Here is a 25169-nt window from a genome sequence, read left to right as displayed (position 1 = left end):
GTACTATGCGAGGGAGTGACATTGATGTCACTCTTGCACTCTTGCCACCAATTCAATGGCCTATAAAATTAGACTGGTATGTCCAGCCAGCCTGGACCACATTAGATAATGAAGCCATAACCTTCAAACAAAACAGGCAAATACAAACAACCCAGTACTCCTTGTTGGATATGAAAAGATATAACCTTAAAAAGGCAAACTGGCAGATTTTTGCAGAACATACAGCAGCTGAGCAAAAACAGGAAAATGAGTGGTCTAGATCCGGCAACTGTATCCCGGATGAGCAAGCACTGACTATGACAAATGTTTTAACAGTGGACCAGTCTATCCTACGAAAAATACCGAGGAAGCAGGCAATTCCCTGGTGGTGCCTGAACTGACTATACTCAGGAAAAGGGTACACCAGGTGAGGAGAAATTTTCAAAAGAGCCAGGACATATTGGCCACAAATGAGGTGTATGCACTGAGATATTCTTATAGAACTCTCAGGAATCAGTATACAACCCTCATAAGGGACATCACTCATCATCATCACTGTCCTAACACCTATTTGTACCTGCACTTCCTGAGCAATAAACTCATCCGTGTTTATTCCTCTATCTTATCGATTTTAATCTTTTGATCCTGATTCATATCCTCCATATGAGAAATCAAACATTGAGGATATGTTACTGCTCCTGCCCCAAAGAGGCGGATCTCCACTGTCTAGAACTCAATTAAACTTTAAACTTCACAGGCAAACTTCTATAAATTGTGATTCTTGTTCCAACCAAATTAAAAACTCTAAACATTAAAATTCATCAATATATATTTTTTCAACATTTACTTTTTATACAACTATACTTTTTTCAACATTTACTTTTTATACAACTATACTTTTTTCAACATTTACTTTTTATACAACTATACTTTTTTCAACATTTCCTTTTTATACAACTATAAAATCAATAAACTCCAATTCCAACTAAATCTCAACTCCATAAAAATACTATTTACATATATATGTAATTTTTACAATTGTCTGATTCTGCTGCTTACTTCTCTAGTGAACTCAGCAAAAACTTCATTCCATTCTCTATTCTTAAACAAGTCACTTGAGTATATGAATCGGAGCAGAACAGACAATTGTAAAAATTTGTATATATGTAAATAGTATTTTTAATAATAATTTTAATAATAATGTTAATAATTGGACAATGCCATGTCCAATTATTAACATTGTTTGGAACATTCCTAGACCAGACCAAGATAAAACCTCTTCCATAGTTTTTACCCCAGACAGAAAGGCAAAGGTAACACGTCCCTTAGTAGAACTGCTCCATCTTTCCTGTATTATACAGTCTATATCTTGCTGTAACCTTTTCTTTTCTACTTTCAAATCGTGTCTTCCATACTCTCTCTCTCTCCCCTCTTCTCTACAAGATTTTATTCCCATAAGTTCTGTTCTCTTTATTATTCTTAATCGCATATTCCATTGTCCTTTTAAGTATTATCAGATCCACTGGTTCCTTTCCTGCAATAACTTGCAGAACATCATTTGAAATGGTTCTGCAGGACTGCATCACTGCCAGAAGGGCAAATCTCTGCACCGAAATAAGACATTCTTTTAATGTGGCTATTAGTCACTCTGTCCCCAAGCCCCACATGCATATGTCACAATCGGTAGAAATATATATTTATAAAGGACATATAAGGACTTGCTTTTCACTCCCCATTCTACCCTTGTGACTTTCCTAATTTTTAAATTAGGAAAGCACATGAAGCAAAAGGGACATTTCATCCACATAAACTCCTAGGTATGTGACCAAGGGGGCATATTCTATCGACCTACCAAATATTTTTATAGTCAGCCTTCTTCTTTCACTGAGCTTCCCTTTGAGCAGAACCATGTGAGTTTTATTCATCAATATCTCCATTTTATGGACCTTAGCCCATTTCTCCACTTGTCCCATAGCCCTCTTAATTCTTTCCTCCAATTCTTTTCTAGACTTTCCCACCACCATTATTAACAAATCATCGGCATATGCTACCAGATCACATCCTAACCACTCCTGAACCAGTAGCTCATCCAATACAATATTCCAACTATAGGGACCTATGACTGAATCTTGTGGAGCACCTCTTGTTGCTTCCTGAGTAACATTCCCATATTTTGTTACAATCGTAACTTTCCTATATTTAAAATAATCTTTTAAAACTCCATAGAACTGCCCAGTGCACTTCATATTTCTCATTCTTGCTAGAAAGCTCGGCCACCACATATGATCAAATGCCCCCTTAAAGTCAAGAAATATACCCAAGAGAATTTTCTGAAGTCTCTTGTACATAGGGTGCCTCCGTAGCCAGGTGGTAAGGAGCAGCAGTGCGTAGCACATGCTTCTTAATTAGACCGGGGTTCGAGCCCATCACCACCAAATATGGAGGATTCGGAAAGGTCAGGGAATGACCACTGTATATTCCCGGAGCAATATGACCTTAGTTGCTAATGCTCCTAAAAACCAAATAACAAATACATACTCTTGTACATATGACACCATTTTAACCCCATCTTCAGTAGATCTGCCCCTCCGAAAGCCAAACTGCCTCAGGCTGCTCATTTCACTACTCTCGTAATATCCCTCCAATCTGTTCATCAATGCTCTTTCAAAAACCTTTGCAATAACCAGCAGTGCTGGTTATTGCAAAGTTTATTGGTAAATGTCACTGGTCTATGTGATCCAGGATCCGCCCTCTAATTTTCTATTCTTTAATAATATTTTAATGTATTCTTCCTTCCAACAACTAGGAAAGATTTTCTCATTTAAGCACCCATTATTTAACTCTACCAATTCCTTTCCAAATTTCAAACCAAACTTCTTTATCACTTCTGGTAGCAATCCATCTCTGCCTGGTGTATTCTTTATCTTAACTTTTTTCAATGCTATCTTCAATTCTTCCTCTATAATTAACCTTTCAATTTCCTGTTCCCCCACATATTCATAATTTAGTTTTCTAATTTGTCTTTGTTCTGTACTATCCAAACTTATTTAATCTGTAGGAAATAATGGAGAGAGCAAACCCCTGCATGGAGGACTCCCAGTCCCTTGTACTCTGATTTTCTATTTTAATAGTACTATAAACCTGATCAACTTTCATTCTATCAAATAATAATTTGTGTGGTAATTCCTATTCGTTCTTATTCATTTCCTCTTTTAAATAGTTTCGCTGTGCTTCTCTCTTCTCTTTTTGAATTCTACCAACATATTCCTGTCTTATTTGTTGGTATTGTCTCTTTAAATCCTCCATTTGTTCACTTATTCCTCTTCTCTGTACCCTCTGGAAATTCCTCCTAGCCCTGTTCACTCTCCTCATTTCTGCTAATATCTCTTTCTACCAAGGAACAACCCTTTTTAATTTTGTGCTCCTCATAGACCTACAACAACTTTCATATATAATGCTAACTATTTTCTCAGCCCTTTTTCCATCCTGGCTGCTATCTATTTCTTATCAATTATCTCTAAGTCTTTTGTAATCTCTTTTTCAAAACACTGCTGGTTCGCAGAACTCCCTGCAAACCTCTTTTCAAACCCTGTATTACATTCTACCCTCTCATCTCTTATCTCAAAACTGATACATCTATGATCGCTGGTAGTCCAGTCCTCCCTAACCCCCCAACGCCATATTTTATTCCACAAGGCTTCTGTAGTTAATGTTAAATCTATATTAGATTCTCCTTGTATAGTGCTGAAGTTAGAGGGCTGGCCCAGCTCATTTACAATATTAAGTCTCTGACTTATCAACATTTCCTCTAGTATCAGTCTCGTGACTTCCCCAAGTTGTTGAACTTGCATTTGAATCAATACCAATTGCCATTTTCTTTCCTTGAAATATATCTACCACTTTTTTCAATATAGCTTAAATAAGGCTGCAGTTCATTAAGGAACTGGCAGTATACACTTACCATATATACGCTACCAATCTCACTCAAGATCTCAGCACAGCCTCCATGAGTAAAACACAACTCATCAATTTGTGTTACTACACAGTCTGCATTTCTTACTACATATTGTCCAACTTCTTGGACCAAATCATGGATGATAAACTAAATATCTTGTAACACATAAAATACGTGAATAAACGTTCCTTTAAAGAAATTATATATTCTAAAAATAGTATCTTCCATGAAACGGGGTGCATACTGCTTTTCACTACTGCACCATGATATTATCTAGGTTAGACTATGGAGCTCCCATCTATAACTCTGTCATTAAAAGTGTATTAAAATATCTAGATGCTGTCCATCATAGCACAGCACACATTGTCTTGGGAGCCTTAAGAACATCACCACTACAGGGTTTATGCATTGAAACCCATGAACCTTCTCTTAATTTTGAATTTATCATGATAAATGCAATCCAATTAGTGTTCTTTTAATGATGTTCTTTCAGATTTTTGCTGAAAGATTTCATTTTTATTGTTGAATATTTTTATAATTATGAGTGCAAATTTCATAATCAGAAGCATTACGGTACAAAACAAAATAATAATAACAACAGTAACTTTGTAATCAAAGATAATTCAGAAAGAAAATTTCTGCAGTATGCTTGATCAGCCAACCCAGTGCAGGAGTCTGATGCATTATTTATTATCATTAAATGATAGATTGATAACACACTGATATATATTTTTCTTTTAGGATCATCTTTGTGGTCATGAACCTGGTCTTACTGATGAGTTAGCTGCCATATTAAATGAACTGACTCTTTTGAACAAATCAGAAAATGCAAAGGTTGCGCTGCGAGCAAGACAGGTTTGAATAATTGTTTGTTTACAAACTTGCTATTTTCATCTGCTTTCTGTGATATTAATGAATGAATATGTTACATTAGGTTTTCCTAATGCAATAAATTTATTCATTTATGACCATCTGCTACATTGTAATGTAGCAGTTGATCATATTTGTAATTTTTGATTTCAAGTCTGTTTTTTGTTTTTATCACTATTCATATTTTTGTGTGAATAGTGATAATATTTATAACAGCTATATAATATCATAAACATATTTCAATATCCAGTACTAATTAATTATATATAAATATCTGCAAAGAGCAACTTGAATCCATCATTACATCCATTGAAATTGGAGATACCACTGTGTGTAGACATGCAGTGTACATGTGCTGTTAACAGTTTTAATCAGGAAACATTCACAGAACTTTGGCAGTGGTAAAATCAACAATATTGCTGATTTTCATTGTAGGATGATAGGTGTTCTGATGATGATGGTACTCATATTTTTTATTTCTCTCCTGTCATTTTGTGTTTACAGTGTGTTTTATTTCTCATTTCACAAATGTTCTGGTTGTAATATTCATGGAGGCAATATTTTTCTTTATTTCCATTAAAGAATGTAATGAAAAAATTACATATATATGATTGTGATGGGATTCATTTTCATATGATATCAGTATGATACCAATGTTATTCTAATATCAGTGTCTATGCCATGGTGGTAATGTACATGTAAGCAGTAGGTCACATACATAAGAGGTGTGGCAAAGTTTTCAGACATTTGCAAAGAAAGAACACAAAGTGAAGGAGCTCAGAAATGATTTCATTGTTATTGAAAATAATCACCACCTGATTTAATGCATTTATTTCACCAATCTAAAAGTCTTTGAAAAGAGTCCAAAGATGATCAATTTGACAGTTATATTTTTTCTATATGTCCCTAACATCCTGAACTCTGTCTTTTGAAGGCAGCTTTCACCTTGGAAAGAGAAAGGAGTCTGCTAGTGCTAGATCAGGAGAGTAGGGTGAATGGTTGATCTTTGCACTGCCATATTTTGGTAGAAATGTCTTCCCAAGAAATGCAGAATGGAAGTATGCATTGTCATGCAACAAGAACCAGCTGCCTCTCTCTCTGAAAATTGCAGACTTGTCTGGGAAATACACTTCAGTAGTGTTTGAAGCACCTGTACATAGAACACAGCATTGACTCTCTCCTTCAGGGACAAATTGCTTGTGAATCACAGCCTGTTTGTTGAAAAACATGATCAGCATTCGCATGATTCTGAACAGATTACAAGGATATAAACAAAAATTTTTGGGCCCTGGTGAGGATTTTTAAGTTCACTGCATACTCTACTTAGTCTCTAGGTCATACTGCAACACCCAACACTCATCATCAATGGTGCATCCATAGCCAGGTGGGAAGGAGCAGCAGTGCGTAGCACACGCTTCTTGATTAGACCGGGGTTCGAGCCGGTCACCACCAAATACGGAGGATGCGGAAAGGTCAGGGAATGACCACCGCATATCCCGCAGCAATATGGCCTTAGTTGCTAATGCTCCTAAAAACCAAATAACAAACAAACAAACCAACACTCAACTTTAGTGACAATGCAATCACAGAAATTAGGATTGACAAGTCTGGATGAAGCCTGCATGATAACTTTCTTCTTTGCTTCTGCTCCTGTTCAGCACAAATTTCTTTCCTTTTCTGTAAATCTCCATGCAGAATTTAATGAATTATCTCCTTATCCATATCGAACTGATCAGCCATCGTTCTGAGGGTCAAATAATGATCTCTTGCCACAATTTCACAAAATTTTGCAACTCTCCCCTCATTTCAAGAGGTTGATGAGCCATTGTGAACATCCTCATTTTGAACTACTTAAAGCATTCATACAGACTGGTACGACTTTAATGTTTAATCATCATAAACAGTTTTTAATGTTTCATATTTCTGTTGCAGATTTTCCTAGTTTAAATCTAAATGTGATATTCACTTGTTTACTCCTTTGCAAAATCACAGCTTGGAACATTAACACTATTAATGAAATTGGTTGTTTCTTGCAACCTATCAACCTATCTTGCAACCCTTCATTTGATGGTGACCTGCTGGCCACAATCAAATGAAGGAAGTTTGAAGTACAATGTGCCAATTCTATTTATTTTAAAACTCTTCAAACATAACCACAACAGCACCAGTCTGCTAATTTTATTGCAGGACCGGTGCTGTTGCAGGTATGCTTTTGTCAGTATTTTAACTTTGGTTATTAATATGGCTTCATTGGCAGCACAGTGCTTACCACAAGGCCAGTATGTTCCTATCTGTGGATAGCAACTTATTATTATTTGTTATTTGGTTTTTTCTTAGGAGCATTAGCAACTAAGGCCATATTGCTCTGGGAATATGCAGTGGTCATTCCCTGACCTTTTCGCATCCTCTGTATTTGGTGGTGACGGGCTCGAACCACAGTCTAATCAAGAAGCGTGTGCTGCGCACTGCTGCTCCTGCCCAGCTGGCTACGGAGGCGCCCGATAGCAACTTAATTTGATACACCATTTTTATTTCAATATTTTATTATATCCCAAAATGTTGAATGACACAACTAATTTATTAGCATATTTTTTATTGTAATCAAATCTCAAAAGAGGTTAGGCAAGCTAAGGCAGCTTGCAAGAAGTCACTGGCAAAGAATACCAATAAAAGAAGTAAAGACATCTTTACTTATATTAACAGTAGAAAAAAGGGGTTGAATCATATTGGTACAAAAAATGTTGATGGTTTCACTTTTAATGATTTTACTTAGATTGCTGACAAACCAAATAGTAATTTTGCTTCTACCGCATGTGTGGAGTTCTTTAGGGAGGGAATGTCAGGAGTTTGTCAAAGTCTAACAGAGCTAAATGATTTTGTTATAAATGAAAGGAAAATGGAAGAGAAATTGCTGAAGCCTAACATTAGCATTAGTAAATGCACACAATGCAAGAAAGCAAGCTTATATAGCATCAATCAAAAAAAAAAAAAAAAATCACCCTTCTGATTTCACCCATCCACTTGCTCCCAATGTTTTTCTGGTTCTGCCTTGAATCTATTTAAGTTATCCACTTCTACAATGACAGATTTGCAAAATCTGTCATTGTAGAAGTGGAAGTAGAAGTAGAAGTTTTTTTCCAACAATCAACCACCCGCTGGCTAAAGGCAAACTTCTGCACGTCTATCCTACAACTGTCTTTTCTCAGTTTGAATTTATATCCTCTCAGGTGATCTCTGAATCTGAGGAAGAGTCCCATCAGCATTGAGCATGCTGATGGGATTCTTCTGAAATGAAAAAGGGGTGGATGGAATTTATTTAATAATAATAAGAGAGGTAGCAAAGGAGGTAAGCAAACCTTTAGTCATAATTATGGGAGCATTCGGGAGAGGTCCCTGTGGACTTGATATCTTCAAATTAGCTTTGCAGTAATAGAGGCAAAAGATGCAAGAAAACAAGGTTATACAGTATTAGCCAAAAAAAAAAATCCCATTTTACCCAGCCATTCGCTCAAAAAGTTTGTCTATTTCTGCCTTAAATTTATTTTAGCTGTCGGCTTCCACAATGAGAGATGGAAGTTTGTTTCAGTAATTAACCGCCCACTAAGTCAAATTTCTGTATATCTCTTCTGTTAGCATTAGCATTAGTAGAGGCATTTGATGCAAGAAAGCAAGCTTATGCAGCATCAGCCAAAAAAAAAAAAAAAAATAACCACTTCCACTTCACCCATCTGTTCGTTCGAAATACCTGTCCAGCTGAGCCTTAAGCTTATTTAGGCTATCGACTTCCACGACAAGGGATGGAAGTGTGTTCCACCAACCAACCACCCGCTGGATAAAGGCAAATTTCCGCACGTCTATCCTACATCTGTCTTTCCTCAATTTGAATTTATGCCCTCTCGGGTGATTATTCTGAGCAAGAGGAAGAATCCCATCAGCATTGAGCATTCTCAAACCATTCGAGGCTTTATACACCTCTATCAGATCACCTCGCTGGTGCCTAGTCTCCAGACACTGTAATTTGCAAAACTTAAGCCTTTCTTCATAAGACCACCCCTTTGTTCCATTCACTAATCTTGTTGTCCTTCTCTGTACTCGTTCCAGCAGCTCTACATCCTTCTTGAAATGAGGCCTAGAGACCTGTATACAGTACTCTAGGTGTGGCCTGACCATTGCCTTATACAAGGGAATAATCATCTCCTTATTCCTGCTAGAAAAATTCCTATGAGCTACTCTTGCAGCCCGCCTGCACTGCTCAGAGAACTTCATATCTGCCTGCACAACCAGCGCCAGGTCCCTTTCATTCTTTACCACTGTCAGTGCAGTACCACAGAGTTGATAGTTTGCTCTGGGGTTGCTGTTTCCCATGTGTAGTACTTTACATTTGTCAATGTTAAACTTCATTTGCCACCTCTCAGCCCATCTGCTCAACCTTTCCAGATCCTGTTGCAGCAGCATAGTGTCAGTAGTGTCCTTGACAACCCTACCAACCTTCGTATCGTCTGGAAACTTGGACATTAAGCTTGATATACCATCATCAGTATCATTTATAAATACAGAAAACAATAATGGACCCAATACTGAACCCTGAGGGTCTCCACTAATAACATTAGTCCACAATGAGCAGTGTCCATTGATTACCACTCTCCGTCTTCTCCCCCTCAACCACCCCTTTATCCATAGCAGCAGTTTGCCTCCAATGCCACACTGCTCCAATTTGTGCAGCAGTCTTCCATGTGCAACAGTATCAAAAGCCTTTCTAAGATCCAAGTATATAATATCAAAGTTATTCCCCGCATCCAGTTCCTTTGTGACTGCATCATAGTATCCAATCAAATTGGTCAGGCAAGACTTCCCCTTAACAAAACCATGCTCTGTCCAAGCTATAACTGAATTCTTGTCTAGATGATCCTGCAGTGCTCCTTTAACAAGTGCCTCCATTAATTTCCCGAGGGCAGAAGTTAAACTCACAGGTCTATAATTACTTGTGTCAGCCTTTGATCCTCCTTTGTGAATTGGGGTCACATTTGCACATCTCCAGTCCATGGGTACCTCCCCTGAGTCCAAGGAAGCTCTCATAATTATGGCTAAGGGTTTGCTTACTTCCTTTGCTGCCTCCTTTAATATAACTGGATAGATCCCATCCACCCCAGGTGCCTTTCTTGTTTTTATCTTCAACAATTTCTCCTCCACTTTACTCTCAGTTATTACAAGATTCTCTAGCTTACTGCTAGAGTTGAATACACCTCTGGCTTTCCCCTCGCTAAATAACTCCTCATGTGTGAATGTCGATGCAAAATATTCATTTAGTTTGTTAGCTACCTGAGCAGGATCATCAACAGTTGACCCATTGATATCAAGTGGACCAATCTGATTCATCCCATTCCGTCTAGAGTTTACATAAGTAAAGAACTCTTTGCTGTTTTTCTTTGCATCCCTTGCCAAAGATTTCTCGTAATCTGCCTTCGCCTGCCTAACCTCCTTTGTAACTTGGTTACAGATCAACTTGTATCTATCATGGGCTTCTGTGTCACTTGTTAATTTGTATGTATCCCATGCATTTTTCTTCTCTGCCATATGTCTTATGAGTGCATCTGACATCCATTTAGGCCTAAACCTTGAACAATATTTCTTAGTTGGATAATAACAATATTTCTATGTAAAGCATAGTAGCTTCCAAGATAAGTCCTTTGAATGCTTCCCATTTTGAATTTTTCTGTTGGTAACATCATCAGTTGGTCCCACTGTATAGAATTTAAATACTGTCTCAGTCCATCGTAGTCGCCTTTACGAAAGCAATAACCCTTCCCCTTACTCCTAATGGTAGTTACCTCTTTGAGTAAATCCCACTTCAGCACACTGTGATCACTGCCACCTAGTGGTTCATTTATCTGCAGATTCTTAATGCTTGAAGAATCCCTACTGATAATCAAATCCAGAGTATTACTCCCTCTAGTTGCCTCCCGAACATGCTGATGTAGAAAACAATCATCCAATAAATCCACAAAAGCCTTGCGAATGTGTGAGTGACCAGCCCCCAAATTCCAGTCAATATCTGGGAAATTAAAATCCCCCATTGTAAGACTCTCTGATTTACTGGCCCACTCTATTTCCCTGTACAGTTTCTTATTATACTCATGAGAGTCATTAGGCACTCATCTATAGCACACTCCTACTCTCAATTTTTATGTCCTGATGCTTATGTCACACCAAACTGACTCGACACTGCACTGTCCAGCGATGTTGACTGGCTTGACTTCCTTGGATTTTATGTATTTCTTAACTAATAGCATAACCACTCCTCCCTTCCTATCCTGTCTATCCTTTCTGTAGACATTGTACTCCCCAAATTCCAGTTCTGCATTCCTTATATCTGCGTGACACCACATCTCTGAAATCCCAATAATATCTGTCTTTGATGTTTTGAGCAATACCTCAAATTCATCAAATTCATTTACTAAACTCCTAGTATTGGTCTACAACGCAAGTATACATGCACCTGTTTCTATTCTTAGCTACCCTAACAACCCATGTGTTTACTTGTACCCCAATGATTCCCAGCAGTCTCTGAATTATCCTGCATCTTATTTTCCAGGCTGCTACTCATTCCATTAGAAGCAGTGCAAGAATCACTTTCGCCTCTGCTAGTGGCTACTATTAATCTATTAGTCCGTGTATCCCCCCCATCTAGCAGTTTTCCGACCCACCTAACACTGCCTCGATAGCATCAGCAAACATTCTTGCACCCTTTCTATTTAAGTGTATTCCATCCCTGTAGAAGCAGTCTCTCCTGATAACAAGTACAGACCAAAATTCTACCCCTTGAGCCTTGCACAATCTTTCCAGGGCCGAATTGATCGACAAGGCTCTCATCATATACTCCATCCTATTGTTTCTGTGCAGAATTGCAGACACTTTCAAATTCAACCCTAATTCATGGCTTTTTTTCAACAGTGACCTGTACTTGTTAAGTAATTCTGCTGGTCTCCTACTCTTAATATCATTAGTGCCAACGTTTACAACTATATCACCTTTTGTGCCCTTAAACAGACTTTCTCTCCTTAAATTGAATTAACGTAACTTCAGGTGCATAATCTGAGCAAGAGAAAGAATCCCATCATCATTGAGCTTGCTCAAACCATTCAAAACCTTAAACACTTAAATCAGATCACCTCCTAGGTGCCTAGGCTCTAAAGACTACAATTTGCAGAACTTAAGCCTTTCTTCATAAGAGCAGCCCTTTGTTCCACTCACCAATCTTGTTTCCTTCTCTGTACCTCTTCCAGAAGCTCTGTCTTTCCCAAATTGAGGCCAAATATGCAGTACTCAAGATGTTGCCTGACCATTGCCTTATACAAGGGGATAATTCCTATATAAAAGTTCCTGTATATCATTGACAAGACTCCTTGAGCATCTGCACTGCTCAGAAAATTTCATATCTGACTGTACAATTACTCCCAGGTCTTTTTTATTCTCCAATTCCCTGAGTGTAGTACAACACAATTGGTACACGACTATGGGGTTACTGCTACCCACATGCAGTACTTTGCATTTGTCAATGTTAAACTTCAGTTCCTGCCTTACAGCCCATTTGCTCAACTTTTCTAGATCCTGGTGCAGTAGAGTACTGTCATTAACAAGCCTTCCAACTTTCATATTGTCGGCAAAGTTGGACATGAAGCCTGATATACCTTCATCAATATCATTGATAAATACAGAAAAGAACAATGAGCCCAACACAAAACATTGGGTAACTCTACTAATAACATTAGTCCATGAAGAGTTGAAGAGTGGCATCCATTGATAACCAATCTGTCTTCTCCCACTCAACTAACCCTTTGTCTATAGTAGCAACTTGCCCTTAGTGCCATACTTCTCTAAATTGTACAGTAGTCTTCAATGTGCAACAATATCAAAAGCTTTCCTAAAATCAAAGTATGATTTCAATATTATTTTTTCCATCCAGTTTCTTTGTGACTATATCATAGTATGCAATCAAATTTCTTAGACAAGGCTTCCCCTTAAAAAACCCATGCTGTGTCTGAACTATAACTGTGGTCTTGTTTAGATTTATATAGTTTGGTATTTTTGATTTGCTTATGTTGAAGTTATTTTATCTAGTTTATTATTTTCCATAAGAAGAAACAGTAATATTTTTCGAAGATTATGCTTGCTGAATTTTAATCCTTTAGTTTGTGAAAAACAGAACATCATCCTTAATGTTTGTCTATTGATAAAATTTTGTATAAAAATTGTTTTCTTATAAAATTTTAGTCTAAAGTGTAAATTATTATGGGACATCAGGAGTGAAAAGGAACATAGTGGAAAGTACATTGAAGCTGATAACATTGAATCAGCTCTTTATAATATGTTATCTCATATTAAAATAGAATTTTATTCAAGTTATGTGGATTCTGAATCTTTTTCAAATGTATCTGTTGATGTAAGAAAACTACAAACAACAGATGCCAGTGTTACTTGCAGTGATGATTCTTCACATATGAAATCCATTTACTAAACAGCAGTAGTACTTGTTCCAGTGCCCCCACAGAAACAGCCAAAGGCACACATTAAAAGATCTTTGCTAATATAAAATATTGCAAAATAATTAATCTGTGCTGTGACTGCAGTATAATTGCATTCCTGTCTGCATTATTTCGTTAACCAGTGATTCCATTATTTTCCCTGGAACAGAAGATCTCACTTTGTAAATTAGGGATACATTTGCACATCTCCAGTCCATAGGCACTTTCCCTAAACCCAAACCCCTCTCATAATTATTGTTAATGGCTTGGTTACTTCCTTCACTCTATGTCAGTTCGACTTAATATGACACATCATCACCTTGTCGTTCTCATTTTCCAAAGTCGCCGAACTTGAGTATCTTCCACTTTTACATTTCTTTCCCTCATAGCTGATATTGCATGTCCTTGTTTTCTCTTCCCTTGTAGTATCCACTCATATAAAATTTTTGGCCATCTCTCTTCATTCGTGTGTAGAAGATATCCAAACCATCTCAGCCTCTTGTTTTCAGTTCATTCTATTATATCTTCATCTGTGTGCAAGCACCTTCTAATATCCTCGTTTGTAACCCTCTCAACCTTGGAAACTGTAGCACTTTGATGAAGGTAGTCCATCTCTAGTCCCTTAAGCTTCTATTTGTCACCCTCTTTCAGTGTCCGCCTAACATTCGTAACAAAGTACCGATTCCATTAATGACTTTCTGATATGTTTTTTTGTTCTAAGGGAGATATTGTTTTCCCACCATATAGTATTGAGGGCACAGAGAATCTTCTACTTTGATCAATTCGAGTACTAAGTTCCTCTTTCCCCAATATATCCTTAGTTAATACATCCAAGATACTTAAAGAAGTCAACAGGTTTTAGATGTATAGATTGTGTAACCTTCAATTCATCTAGCTACTCCACTATGCTTAGGGAATTTGTTTTTGTAAAATTGATATTGATATTATATGTAAGATGCAGTTTTCTTAACATGTATTCCAAATCATAAGCTTCTTGTGCTATGATGACCTGATAATTGGCCAAAATTGAGATTCGATAAATATCTATCATTTATTGGTACTCCCATTCCATCCATGCCTAAAGAACTTAGTCATAATTTAGGTAACTGCTGATTTATTTTAAGAATGGTTTCTAAATTGTTTTTTGTCATCTAGGGAAAACTAATATAACTTCTTTAATTCAGCCATTAGATCAAAGCATTATATCTATACTTTTAAAACTCACTACATCAGAAAATCATTCCAATGGATTTTGAAAAAAATTGATTCTGATTCTATTGAAGGGATGAAGGCATGGAAACACTTTTTAAATTGTGGAATGTATCGGAATCATATCTTTATCATTCACAGAAGTAAAACTGTCAACATTAAATGCATGTTGACAAAACGTATGACCAGAATAAGTTCATTCAGGAAATATGGTTGAACTGGTAGAAAAAAGAATCAGTGTGATAGTAGAACAACTTGCTAAGTCAGTAGGAGAAGAAGGGTTTGATGATATGACTACATAAGACGTTCAAGAATTTCTGGTAGAAAAAGTGGCTGGCAAAGTGGATTTGGTGAAAATGGCATCGGAGGTAAACCAAATCAGTTCAGAGGATGACAGCGCAGATGAAAATTCTGAAGTTCCAAATTTTACGCTAAAAAGCATCCTGGAAGGCATAAACTTAGCCGAGCAATTAGAATCTTATTTTTTTAATGCAGCTCCTTCGACTGAACGGAACACAAAGTTCAAAATGGAGCTTCAAAAATGCTTAGCACCATATCATGTAATTTACAAAGATCTATCAAGCAAAAGCAAACAATCCCAGAATACTGATTTTTTAAAGAGAGCAGATAATACATGAAAGCTAGGTGTTGCAGAAGAAAGTTCAAAAGGTGAAGATATTCTGCAATAGAGAAAACATTCTCGTTTGATTGTGCTTAGCATCTATGAAGAGGAAGAAAATTAAATGAACGTACATTATCTGACATGTATGTATCACAGTTTATAAGATGTTTGTTCAGGTATTACAATTTTTAATAAAAAATAAGTTTCCGATAGTTATAAAAAATTATGTATTTTTGTTAGCTTTCGGACTAAACCCCATTTTATGTACTGGTTATTAGTCCCATATAATATGGTTTCGCATTACACGAGCTTTTATTGGAACTTAACTACCGTGTTATTCGAGGGTTACCTGTAATTGTATAAAAATTCTGTCAGGTGTCGTGTAAGTATTTAACATTTTTGCCTTTCACCTGGACGTGCTGGTTTCAGTTTCTGCAGGTGTAAGCAATATATAATAGAGGCATAGGATGCAAGAAAGCAAGCATATGAGCTTATGTATAATCAGCCAAAAAAAAATAATAATAAACAATAAATAATAAAAAAATTAACACAACCATTCCTTGTAAAAGTTTGTCCACTTCCTCCTTGAATTTATTTAAGCTATCAACTTCCACAACGACAGATGGAAGTTTGTTCCAGCAATTAACCACCCACTGGCTAAAGGCAAATTTCCACACATCTGCTCTACAACTGTCTTTCCTAAATTTGAATTTATGCCCCCTTAGGTTTGTAGTCTGAGCAAATAGAAGAATCCCATCAGAATTCAGCATGTTCAACCCATTCAAGTCATTATAAACCTCAATCAGCTCACCTTGCAGGTACCTACATCCAGCCGCTGCAATTTGCAGAACTTACCCCTCTCTTGGTAAGAGGATCCTTTCATTCTTCTCACCAATCTTGTTGCCCTTCTCTGTACACACTCAAGCAAATCTACATCCTTCCTAAAAGATGTAGATTCAGTACTGCGTACATTTGTACGCAGTACTGAAGATGTGACCTGACCATTGCCTTATACAAAGGGATAATCACTTCCTTTTCCCTACTAGCAAAATTCCTGTATGTCATTGACAATACCCTATGAACTTCTCTGGCTGACTGTCTACACTGCACAATTACTCCCATTTTTTACCACCCTAAGTGTGTAGTACCACACAGTTTTTACGTTTCTCTAGGGTTACTTCTATTCATTTGCAGTACTTTGCATTTGTCAATGTTAACCTTCAGCTGCCACTTCTCAGCCCATCTGCCCAAATTTTCTAGATCCTGTTGCAGTAGCACACTGCCATTACACTACTAAGCCTGATATACCTATATCAATATCATTGATCAATATACAAAACAACAGTGGGCCCAACACCAAACCCTGTGGGACTCCACTAATAACATTAGTCCACAAAGAGTATAGCATCCACCGTTTTATCCACAGTAGCAACTTACCTTTAATACCATTCTGCTCCAATTTGTACAGTAGTCTTTCATGTGCAACAGTGTCAAAAGCTTTCCTGAAATCAAAGTATATGATATCAAAATTATTTTTTGCATCCAGTTCCTTTTTCACATCATAGTATCCAATCAATTTTTTCAGACAAGACTTTCCTTTAACGGACCCATGCTGTGTCCGAATTATTGCTGCAGTCTTGTCTATATGATCCTGCAGTGCATCTTTACCCAGTGATGCCATTGCTTTACCCAGAACAGAAGTTAAACTAACTGGTCTGTAATTACTAGTGTCACCCTTCGATCCACTTTTGTGAATTGGGGATACTTTTCAACATCTCCAGTTCACGTGGACTTCCCCTGAGTCTAAGGATGCTCTCATAATTATGGCTAAGGGTTTGCTTGGTTACTTTGCCACCTCCTTTAATATAACTGGATAGATTTCATGCATCCCAGGTGCCTTTCTTATGTTTAACTTCAACAATTTCTCCTCCACTTTGCTCTAAGTTATTACAAAATCATTAAGCACTCTGTTAAATTTTGATAAAATTCTGGCATTTTCCTTGCTTAATAACTACTCATATGTGAATGTAGATGCAAAATACTCATTCAGTTTGTTTGCTATCTGAGCAGGATATCAACAGTTGAACCATTGATATCAAGGACCAATCTGATCATCCCCTTCCTTTTAGAGTTTATATAAGTAAAGAAATCCTTGCTGTTTTTCTTAGCATCATTTGCCAAAGATTTATCGTAATCTGCCTTCCATTGCTTAATCCTTTGTGACTTGATTACAGACTAGCTTATATCTGCCGTAGGCTTCTGTCACCTGATAATTTATATGCTTCCCATGCATTTTTCTTCTCTGCCAGGAATCTAATTTGTACATTTGACAACCATTTAGGCCTAAACCTTGAACAATATTTCTTAATTGGTGTGAAAAGTTTAGTAGCTTCCACTATTAATTCCTTGAATGCTTCCCAATTAGAATTTTCTGTTGGTAACATCATCAGTTGGTCCCACTGTACAAAATTTAAAAACTGTCTGAGACCACTGTAGTCATCTTTACGGAAGCAAAAACCCTTTCCTTTAGATGATGTCTAGATGATCCTGCAGTGCATCTTTACCCAGTGACCTCAGATGGTAATTATATCATTAAGTAAATCCCACATCAGTACTCTGTGATCACTGCCACCTAATGGGTCCTTTTTCTGCAAATTCTTAATACATGAATAATCATTACTGATAACCAGATAAAGTGTATTACCTTCTCTGGTTGCCTCTCGAACATACTGCTGTCGAAAACAATCATCCAATAAATCCACAAAAGTCTTTGTAGCGTGCGAGTTCCACTCAATATCTGGGAAGTTAAAATCCTCCATTATGAGACATTCTGATTTACTAGCCCACTCTATTTCTCTGTACCTTTGTTCGTTGTACTCATTTGAGTTATTAGGCCTATTACACACTCCTACTCTTATTTTTGCTTTCCCAGTGCTTATGTCACACCAAACTGACTCAACATTGTACTGTCCATCTATGTCAACTGGATGCACCTCGTTTGATTTTATGTTTTTCTTAATTAACAGCATAACCCCTCCTCCCTTCCTATCTGTGTGTCCTTCCTCCGCACATTTTACTCCCCAAATTCCAATTCTGCATTACTAGTATCTGTGTGACACGACATCTTTGATATCCCAACAATATATCATTTGATGTCTCGACCAGCACTTTAAATTCATCAAATTTATTCGCTATACTTTCAGCATTAGTGTACATGCAATTATGCATGCACCTATTCTTATTCTTAGTTACCCTAGCACATCCCATGTACTTATTGTTTCATGATGACTGCCATCGGTCCCTGAAATCCCCAGCACCCCTCTCTCCTGATGTGTTTGATGCCTCTGTTCAGAAATTATACCTGAAGCGTGTATCAATTAAGTAGAAGTGAGTTAAATGGGCTTCTAATGCATGCTGATTTTCAGGAGCAGAATTAAAATTCTGAAAGCTACTACTTTTTTTTTTTTTTTTTTCTTTTTTTTTATGTGAACCCCAAACACGAGAGGTATTAGAACCTATAGTACTTAGTACAGTGCTTGGGTTGGATGTTGAGAAGACAAAAGAAGATATTTGTTGACATTGCACTTGAACTTCTGTAGATTGTAATTTTCAGGAAATACATATGAAGGAAGGTTGTTCCAGAAAATGGCAGTTGAATGAATAAATGAGGAAGATGAAAAGTTGGTTCTGTGGGTTTGAAGTTGGACAGTAAATCGAAGTTGACTGGTGGCAGCACGTGTTCGGACTGTTTTGAAAGAGAGAGCGGGAATTATAGAAGCCAATTCAGAAGAACAGTGCCCATAGAAGTATCTGTAGAAGAGGCATGCAGCAGAAACAGTACGTCTATGAGAAAGCAAGTGGAGAGACTCTGCTAGAGATGAATCATTAATTAACCTAACTGCCCTCTTCTGAATGTAATCAAGAAGCCTGAGAGAGGTTTTGTGGGCACCACCCCAGATGTGGGAACAATATTCCATGGCAGGGCGGATTTGCGATTTATACAGAGTGAGCAGCTGTTGGGAAGAAAAGTAACGCCAAGAGCGAAAGAGAAAACCAAGTTTTTTAGATGCAGAGGAAGCAATATTTGTAACGTGCTTGTGCCAAGAGAGATTAGAAGTCAGGGTAATCCCCAAAACAGATATATCATTTTGCCTTGAAATTGGAGTGTCAATAAAGATAAACATAGGAGCAGAAGAATCCATTTTGCGAGATATAAGACAAGACTGAGTTTTTGAAGGGTTGAAATCAACTAAGTTGTCTTTGCCCCACTGGAGAATTACCTGGAGATCGGCATTTAAGGAATTGGTAGCAGATTTTCGAGAAGTTGAAGCTGATTGAGCAGGACAAGGTTTCTCAAAATGGAAAGTTGAATGCAGTGTGCTATCATTGGCAAAACTATGGATAGGATTTCCAGTCAATGGAAGAAGGTCATTAATGTACAAGAGGAAAAGTGTGGGGGAAAGAATTGAACCTTGGGGGACACCGGCATCAGTGGAGAAGATAGAAGACAGAGAGCCATCTACCATCACCCTCAGTGAGCGATCATAGAGAAAACTGGATAACCAATTACTAAAACCAGTTGGGAAACCATAAGATGGAAGCTTGTTTAGAAGACTTTTATGCCAAACACGATCAAAAGCCTTTGAGATGTCAAGAGCAATTACTTGTGTTTCACCGAACCTTTCCATTGAATTAGTCCATAAATGGGTAACATAAGCCAGAATATCACCAGTGGATCGACACTGACGGAATCCATACTGGCGATCGTTGATCAGATGGAAGATGTCTAGGTAGTTTAAGAGTTGGCGGTTAATTGATTTCTCCATTACTTTAGAAAGAGTAGAAGTAATTGCAATGGGACGATAATTGAATGGGAGGGATTTGTCGCCCTTTTTAGGAACTGGCTGGATATGAGCAAATTTCCAAGCAGAAGGAAAAACACCTTTGGAATAAGAAAGTGAAAAAAGGCGGCAAAGAATAGGAGTAAGTTCAGGAGCACAGGTTTTGAGAACAAGTGGAGAAATACCATAAGGACCTGGAGCTTTCTTAGCATCAAGATTCATCAAAATCCTTCTGATATCTTTTTGACGGAAGACCACAGGAGGCATTGAATGGAGCGTGTTAGGAATGGTGGGAGGTGTTTTATCAAGATCATTAATACATGAGCTGGAAGGAAAATGGGATGCTAGCAGGTCAGCTTTATGCTTGGCTGAAGTGACAACAGAACCATCTGGTTTGGGCAGAGATGGGCAAAAGTTGCGGCGAATAGCTTTGGCAAGAGACCAGTATGCTCGGCTACCATTAGGGTAAGAAGCAAGTTTTCTACTCTTAGCCTGTTCAAACTCTAGTTTGGACTGATTAATAACTGCTTTACTATTGTTGCGAGCTTTGGTGTAGGCAGAAAATGAAATTGAAGAATTAGAAACAAGCCAATTACTATATGCAACTTTCTTCTCTTGAACAGCCTTAGCACATTTATTGGAAAACCAAGGTTTAAATAAAGGACGTGATTTTAAAGTGGAGTATGGGATAAAGGATTCCATTCCTGCAAGAATAATTTCACTGACATGATCTGAGCAAACGTTGAGATCAGAAGTTTTGGAACAGTAATTCGACCAAAGAAAAGAAGTCTCGCGGGTCATCCCATTTTGCATTCTTGTAATGCCAAACAACACGAGGTTGGGAACAGCAATGAGATAAAGGTTCCATTGGAGAAGAGACAATCACCAAGTTGTGATCTGAAGTGCCTAAAGGACCTCTCATTTCGACTGTTTACTTAGAAGGGTTGTTTGTGAGAAAAAGATCAAGCGTATTGGCTGTATGATTAGGATTGTCTGGTATTCTTGTAGGTAAATGAACAATTTGTGCTAGGTCATTAGTTTGCAAAAGCCTCAGCATCTTGACCTGCTGGGTCAGTGTGACTAGAAAACGGAAGCCAGCTGGAGTTGTGAACATTAAAATCACAAAAAAAATTACCTCACTGTTAGGAATGTTGGACTCGAGAAAGTCAAGTTGCAAAGAGAGGAAGTCAAAGAGCTCCAAGTGATTAGTGGAGTTGGGAGAACGGTAGAGACAACAGATGAATTTGACACAATGAAGTAGAGAGATTTTAAGCCATAGAAGATCAAAGAGAGGAGATTCCAAATTGCCAAGTCTCTGACAAGGAATATCAGAATGGACATATGCACAAGTACCACCTTTGAGGCGAAAGGAATCATACAGCAAATAATTTGGGCATCTGAAATGAGCAGTAGTTGAATCAGCCGATAACTGAGATTCTGTCAGAAAAAGTAAATGGGGTTTGGCAGACTGCAAGTGGAAATGGACATCGTTGATATTAGTATTGAGGCCATGTATATTTGTGAAATGAATTAGGGAGTACTTGGGAGGTTTAGATCTTTTCGCAGATAAGCTTGCTCTAAAAAGTGAAAAAGTAATGAAATTTTTGGATATGGCATACACATGGTAAGAATATACCCAGATCCTTGACATAACGAGGCCTCAACAATGCTCCCAGCATACACACTACTCGGACTCCCTCCAGTCACTGGCAGAGTAGAGGTAGCAAGATTATACACTAGCTGATCCGGAAGCCTCCTAGAGAGTTACCAACAGGTTCGGTCCGGTGTACTTACTAGCGGCCGGCCTGCGATCACCGTTTTAGAGCTGTACCCTCGAAATGTAAGGAATATTGGATCTCGCCACGACGTTCATCATAACCGCAAAAGTCAGCAATCGTACTGCATGATGGAAGAGATAGGGAAGGGTTGACCGGAACTTAGCTCTAGAGACTAAACATGGGTTCCACCACTTCAAGCCTCCAATAAGCAAAGTGGTGGTATTTCAGCGGTTGATGAGAGTCATCTACCACCTAGTACTGCCTGGTAACATAGAGGGGCAGTGTTCCTCCATGTGGTTTCGGCGCCACAACTCGACCCCTGCTTACGTTGGTTCATACCTGGGTGGTCACCCACCATGTACTTGTGCTTGGAGGTTATACCCAGGATTACTAACAGTCCCACCACCGTTAAGGTGCAAGCAGAGGATTTGGCTGTCACAGACTGTCCGGACTTTGCCAAAATTGGGTCCACTTGACTTGAGTGTCACCCGAATATCAGTTCCATCAGCGTTTTAGACTCCCAGGTAGCAAGTACAGCTTGTTTGGCATATCTGAGAGAATGTCTGTGACAACCTCAAGGACTTATACTGTTACAGCTGCACTGGCGAAATTACTTGTAAACTATTGCTTTTCTATTCATGATCAGAAATCTGTGAGCAAGTGTTTATATGTGGCTACCACATGGTGTTTTAAAATTACTATCACTCCATTAGTTGCATAATTTGCAGTTTAATAAATATTCTTATTTATGGTAATAAACTCTTAAGTTTAGTAATTTTTTTATTTCAAAATGAATTAAAATTGTTGAATTTATTTTCTGTATCCTAAATCTTCACAAAATTCTAAAATTCTTTATTAAATTGATATTTACATGGAATGGAAGAAGAATTTCTTGTTTGTTTTATAGTAAATTGTGGTATCTTACTCCATATTGCATCAGTCCATTATGTCTAGAATTTTGTGTGTGCACTTACTTTGTACATTGGATCTGGTGACCTAGAGTTATCGACTTTTCGTCTTAGCAAGAGAGCTGCTGGAGAAAACATTGCTAACTCTAAAAATTAAAAATTTAGTTTGTCAGATGTTTCTAAAGCTATTCTGTTTTATATTTTGCAGGTTTAGTTAGAAGTTCATTATTTTATATGCGTTATCTGAAAAGTGTTTAATGTTTTTAAACTTGTATTGCCATAGAGTGGTCTTTCTCATATGGATTGGCCAGTGGCTCTTGCAGTTCTTTCATACTTACTGATTGGGTTAAGTAATTTTTATAGACAGAGCAATGTAAATAAATGGCTATGTTTGTGCATGCATGTTATTTTCTCTTCTGATAAAAGAAATCTATAGAGGAAAGAATTCAGCAATAACAGTTGCTAATTTTTGATCACAAATTTATAAAAAATAATGAGGTGATGAATAATAATGTTTTATGGGTTGGAGTTTTCTAGATAATTGTGCTTTCTCTAATAGTATTTTTTAATATTTTTTTTTTCTAAACATTTAATAAATTTATCCGCTTTTTTTTTTTTTTTTTTTTTCAGGTGCTTATAGCTGCTCATCAACCAGCTTATGAACTGCGCCACAACCAGATGGAATCAATATTTTTATCTGCTATTGATATGTATGGACATGATTTCTGTCCTGAGAACCTTCAGAAACTTATTATGTCAGAAACTTCAATATTTGATGTTTTGCAGGATTTTTTCTTTCATAACAACATTGTAGTGAGGAGAGCTGCTTTGGAGGTATTGAGTTTTGCATTTTTACTAAGATGATTAAAAAAAAAAAAAAAAAAAAAAAAGGAGTTATGAATTATAATTTCAACTTAACTTTAATTGTTCTGGTGAGGAGAAGGAAAAAAATAACCTCTCTCTCTAACTCTAACTGAAACCCCATAAATATATATATTTTTTTTATATCATTGGTATTTGCATTTTTCCTCTATTATTTATGACATTTTATTTTGATCCCTTTTATTTTCCTATAATTTCTATGTATGCCTTCCCCAGTAAACAGTGTTGAAAAGCCAAGTTTCTCACACACACACACACACACACACACACACACACACACACACACACACACACCACACACACACACACACACACACACACACACACACACACACACACGTGTGTGTGTTTTAAGAACTTCAATTTGAGATTTCAGCTGGCATATAAAACTTTTATTTGTTAATTTCAGCAACATTTTGTTATTTTGGTTATGGTTATGTTTATCCCATCATCATTTCTCATCTACAGTCCACATTTAATAAGCATTAGGTGTTTTGTATTGAAGCTGATTGTGATGATTTTGTGCTAGTGTGCTTTTTATTGTTTTATAGTTAACACAATTGAAATTGACCCCAAATATTTTAAATCTTTCCGTAATTATAAAATAACTAATGCAATTTTGGCCTTATTGGAATTATATGATCTCTGAAGCTTTTAAGAGACATTCTTCCACTTATGAAAGCCTTATTAAAACACTAAGGGAACTTATATTCATGTCCTACATGTGAGCTAAATAGGAATGAAAGTTAATGAAGCCTGATTGTTCTGTGACAATCAGGCTTCATTTTAAGTAACCTTTGTATATTCTTCTTCCCCCCCCCCCACCACCTCAACTTGCATAGTCCGAAACATTGCACCTGGTATACTGGAGGTGGTCTTCCAGCTTTGAAACAACATCAGCAAGATTCAAGGTATGATGGCCATCATACCTTGATGCTTCTAGATGTTAGCTAATTCTTATCATCCAGTGCTGTACCACCACTTTGCTTATTGGAGGCCTGAAATGGCAAAACCTCCGTTTAGACTCCAGGAAAAAGCTCTGGGAATCGCCACTTTCTTCTTTCATGCAGTATGTCTTTTGAGATTGTGATGGGCCTGATGGCAAGTTATAACATTCCTTACATTTCAAAAATACTACTTTAACTCTGCATTAACAGCACTAGACATGTGTGGTCTAACTTGAAAATAACGAGCCCATGTTCATTGTTGGGTGAAGATAAAAATCTGTAATTTTCTGTATCTTCCTGAATATAGGCAAATTTTTACTTGGTATAGTTACAATTTTTTTTTTTTAATTGTTTTCCTAGAGTTCTAGCATGAGAAGACCAGTCATGTTTATAGCTACCATGTTTTTTATGAGTTATTTCACAATATTGTTAGAATCACATTTGTTTACTATGGAATACATAGAACCTTTGTATCAGTGATTTCGCACGAATTTTGTTTCTCGTAACTTTGTTTCTCGTAACTTTGTTACTGCAGGGCATGTACAGGAATTTTAATGTCTTAATTGTAGTAATAGGTATCTCGAAAGATCACATAAGTTGCCATTAATAGATAATTTTATTGGATATTATTATAGTTATCTTATGAGTTTATAAGC

At 37.2% G+C, this 25169-nt stretch overlaps 1 protein-coding gene across 2 annotated transcripts in view; it reads left to right on the top strand.

Annotated features, from left to right (window-relative positions):
- ACC (acetyl-CoA carboxylase) overlaps window positions 1-25169 on the top strand; it is a 1497654-nt gene that overhangs the window by 629929 nt on the left and 842556 nt on the right. For both annotated transcript variants that reach the window (XM_090383551.1, XM_090383552.1), the window contains 2 exons: window positions 4676-4789; window positions 23315-23518. In XM_090383551.1, coding sequence (XP_090239677.1) covers window positions 4676-4789; window positions 23315-23518 — 318 coding nt within the window. The remainder of the gene's footprint in view (window positions 1-4675; window positions 4790-23314; window positions 23519-25169) is intronic.

The sequence above is a fragment of the Mastigoproctus giganteus genome, chromosome 10, assembly GCF_048544385.1.
Source record: "Mastigoproctus giganteus isolate SK-2022 chromosome 10, ASM4854438v1, whole genome shotgun sequence".
NCBI lineage: Eukaryota > Metazoa > Arthropoda > Arachnida > Uropygi > Thelyphonidae > Mastigoproctus > Mastigoproctus giganteus.
Note: the sequence above shows the minus strand (reverse complement) of the source record. Positions and strands in the feature narration are given on the sequence as shown.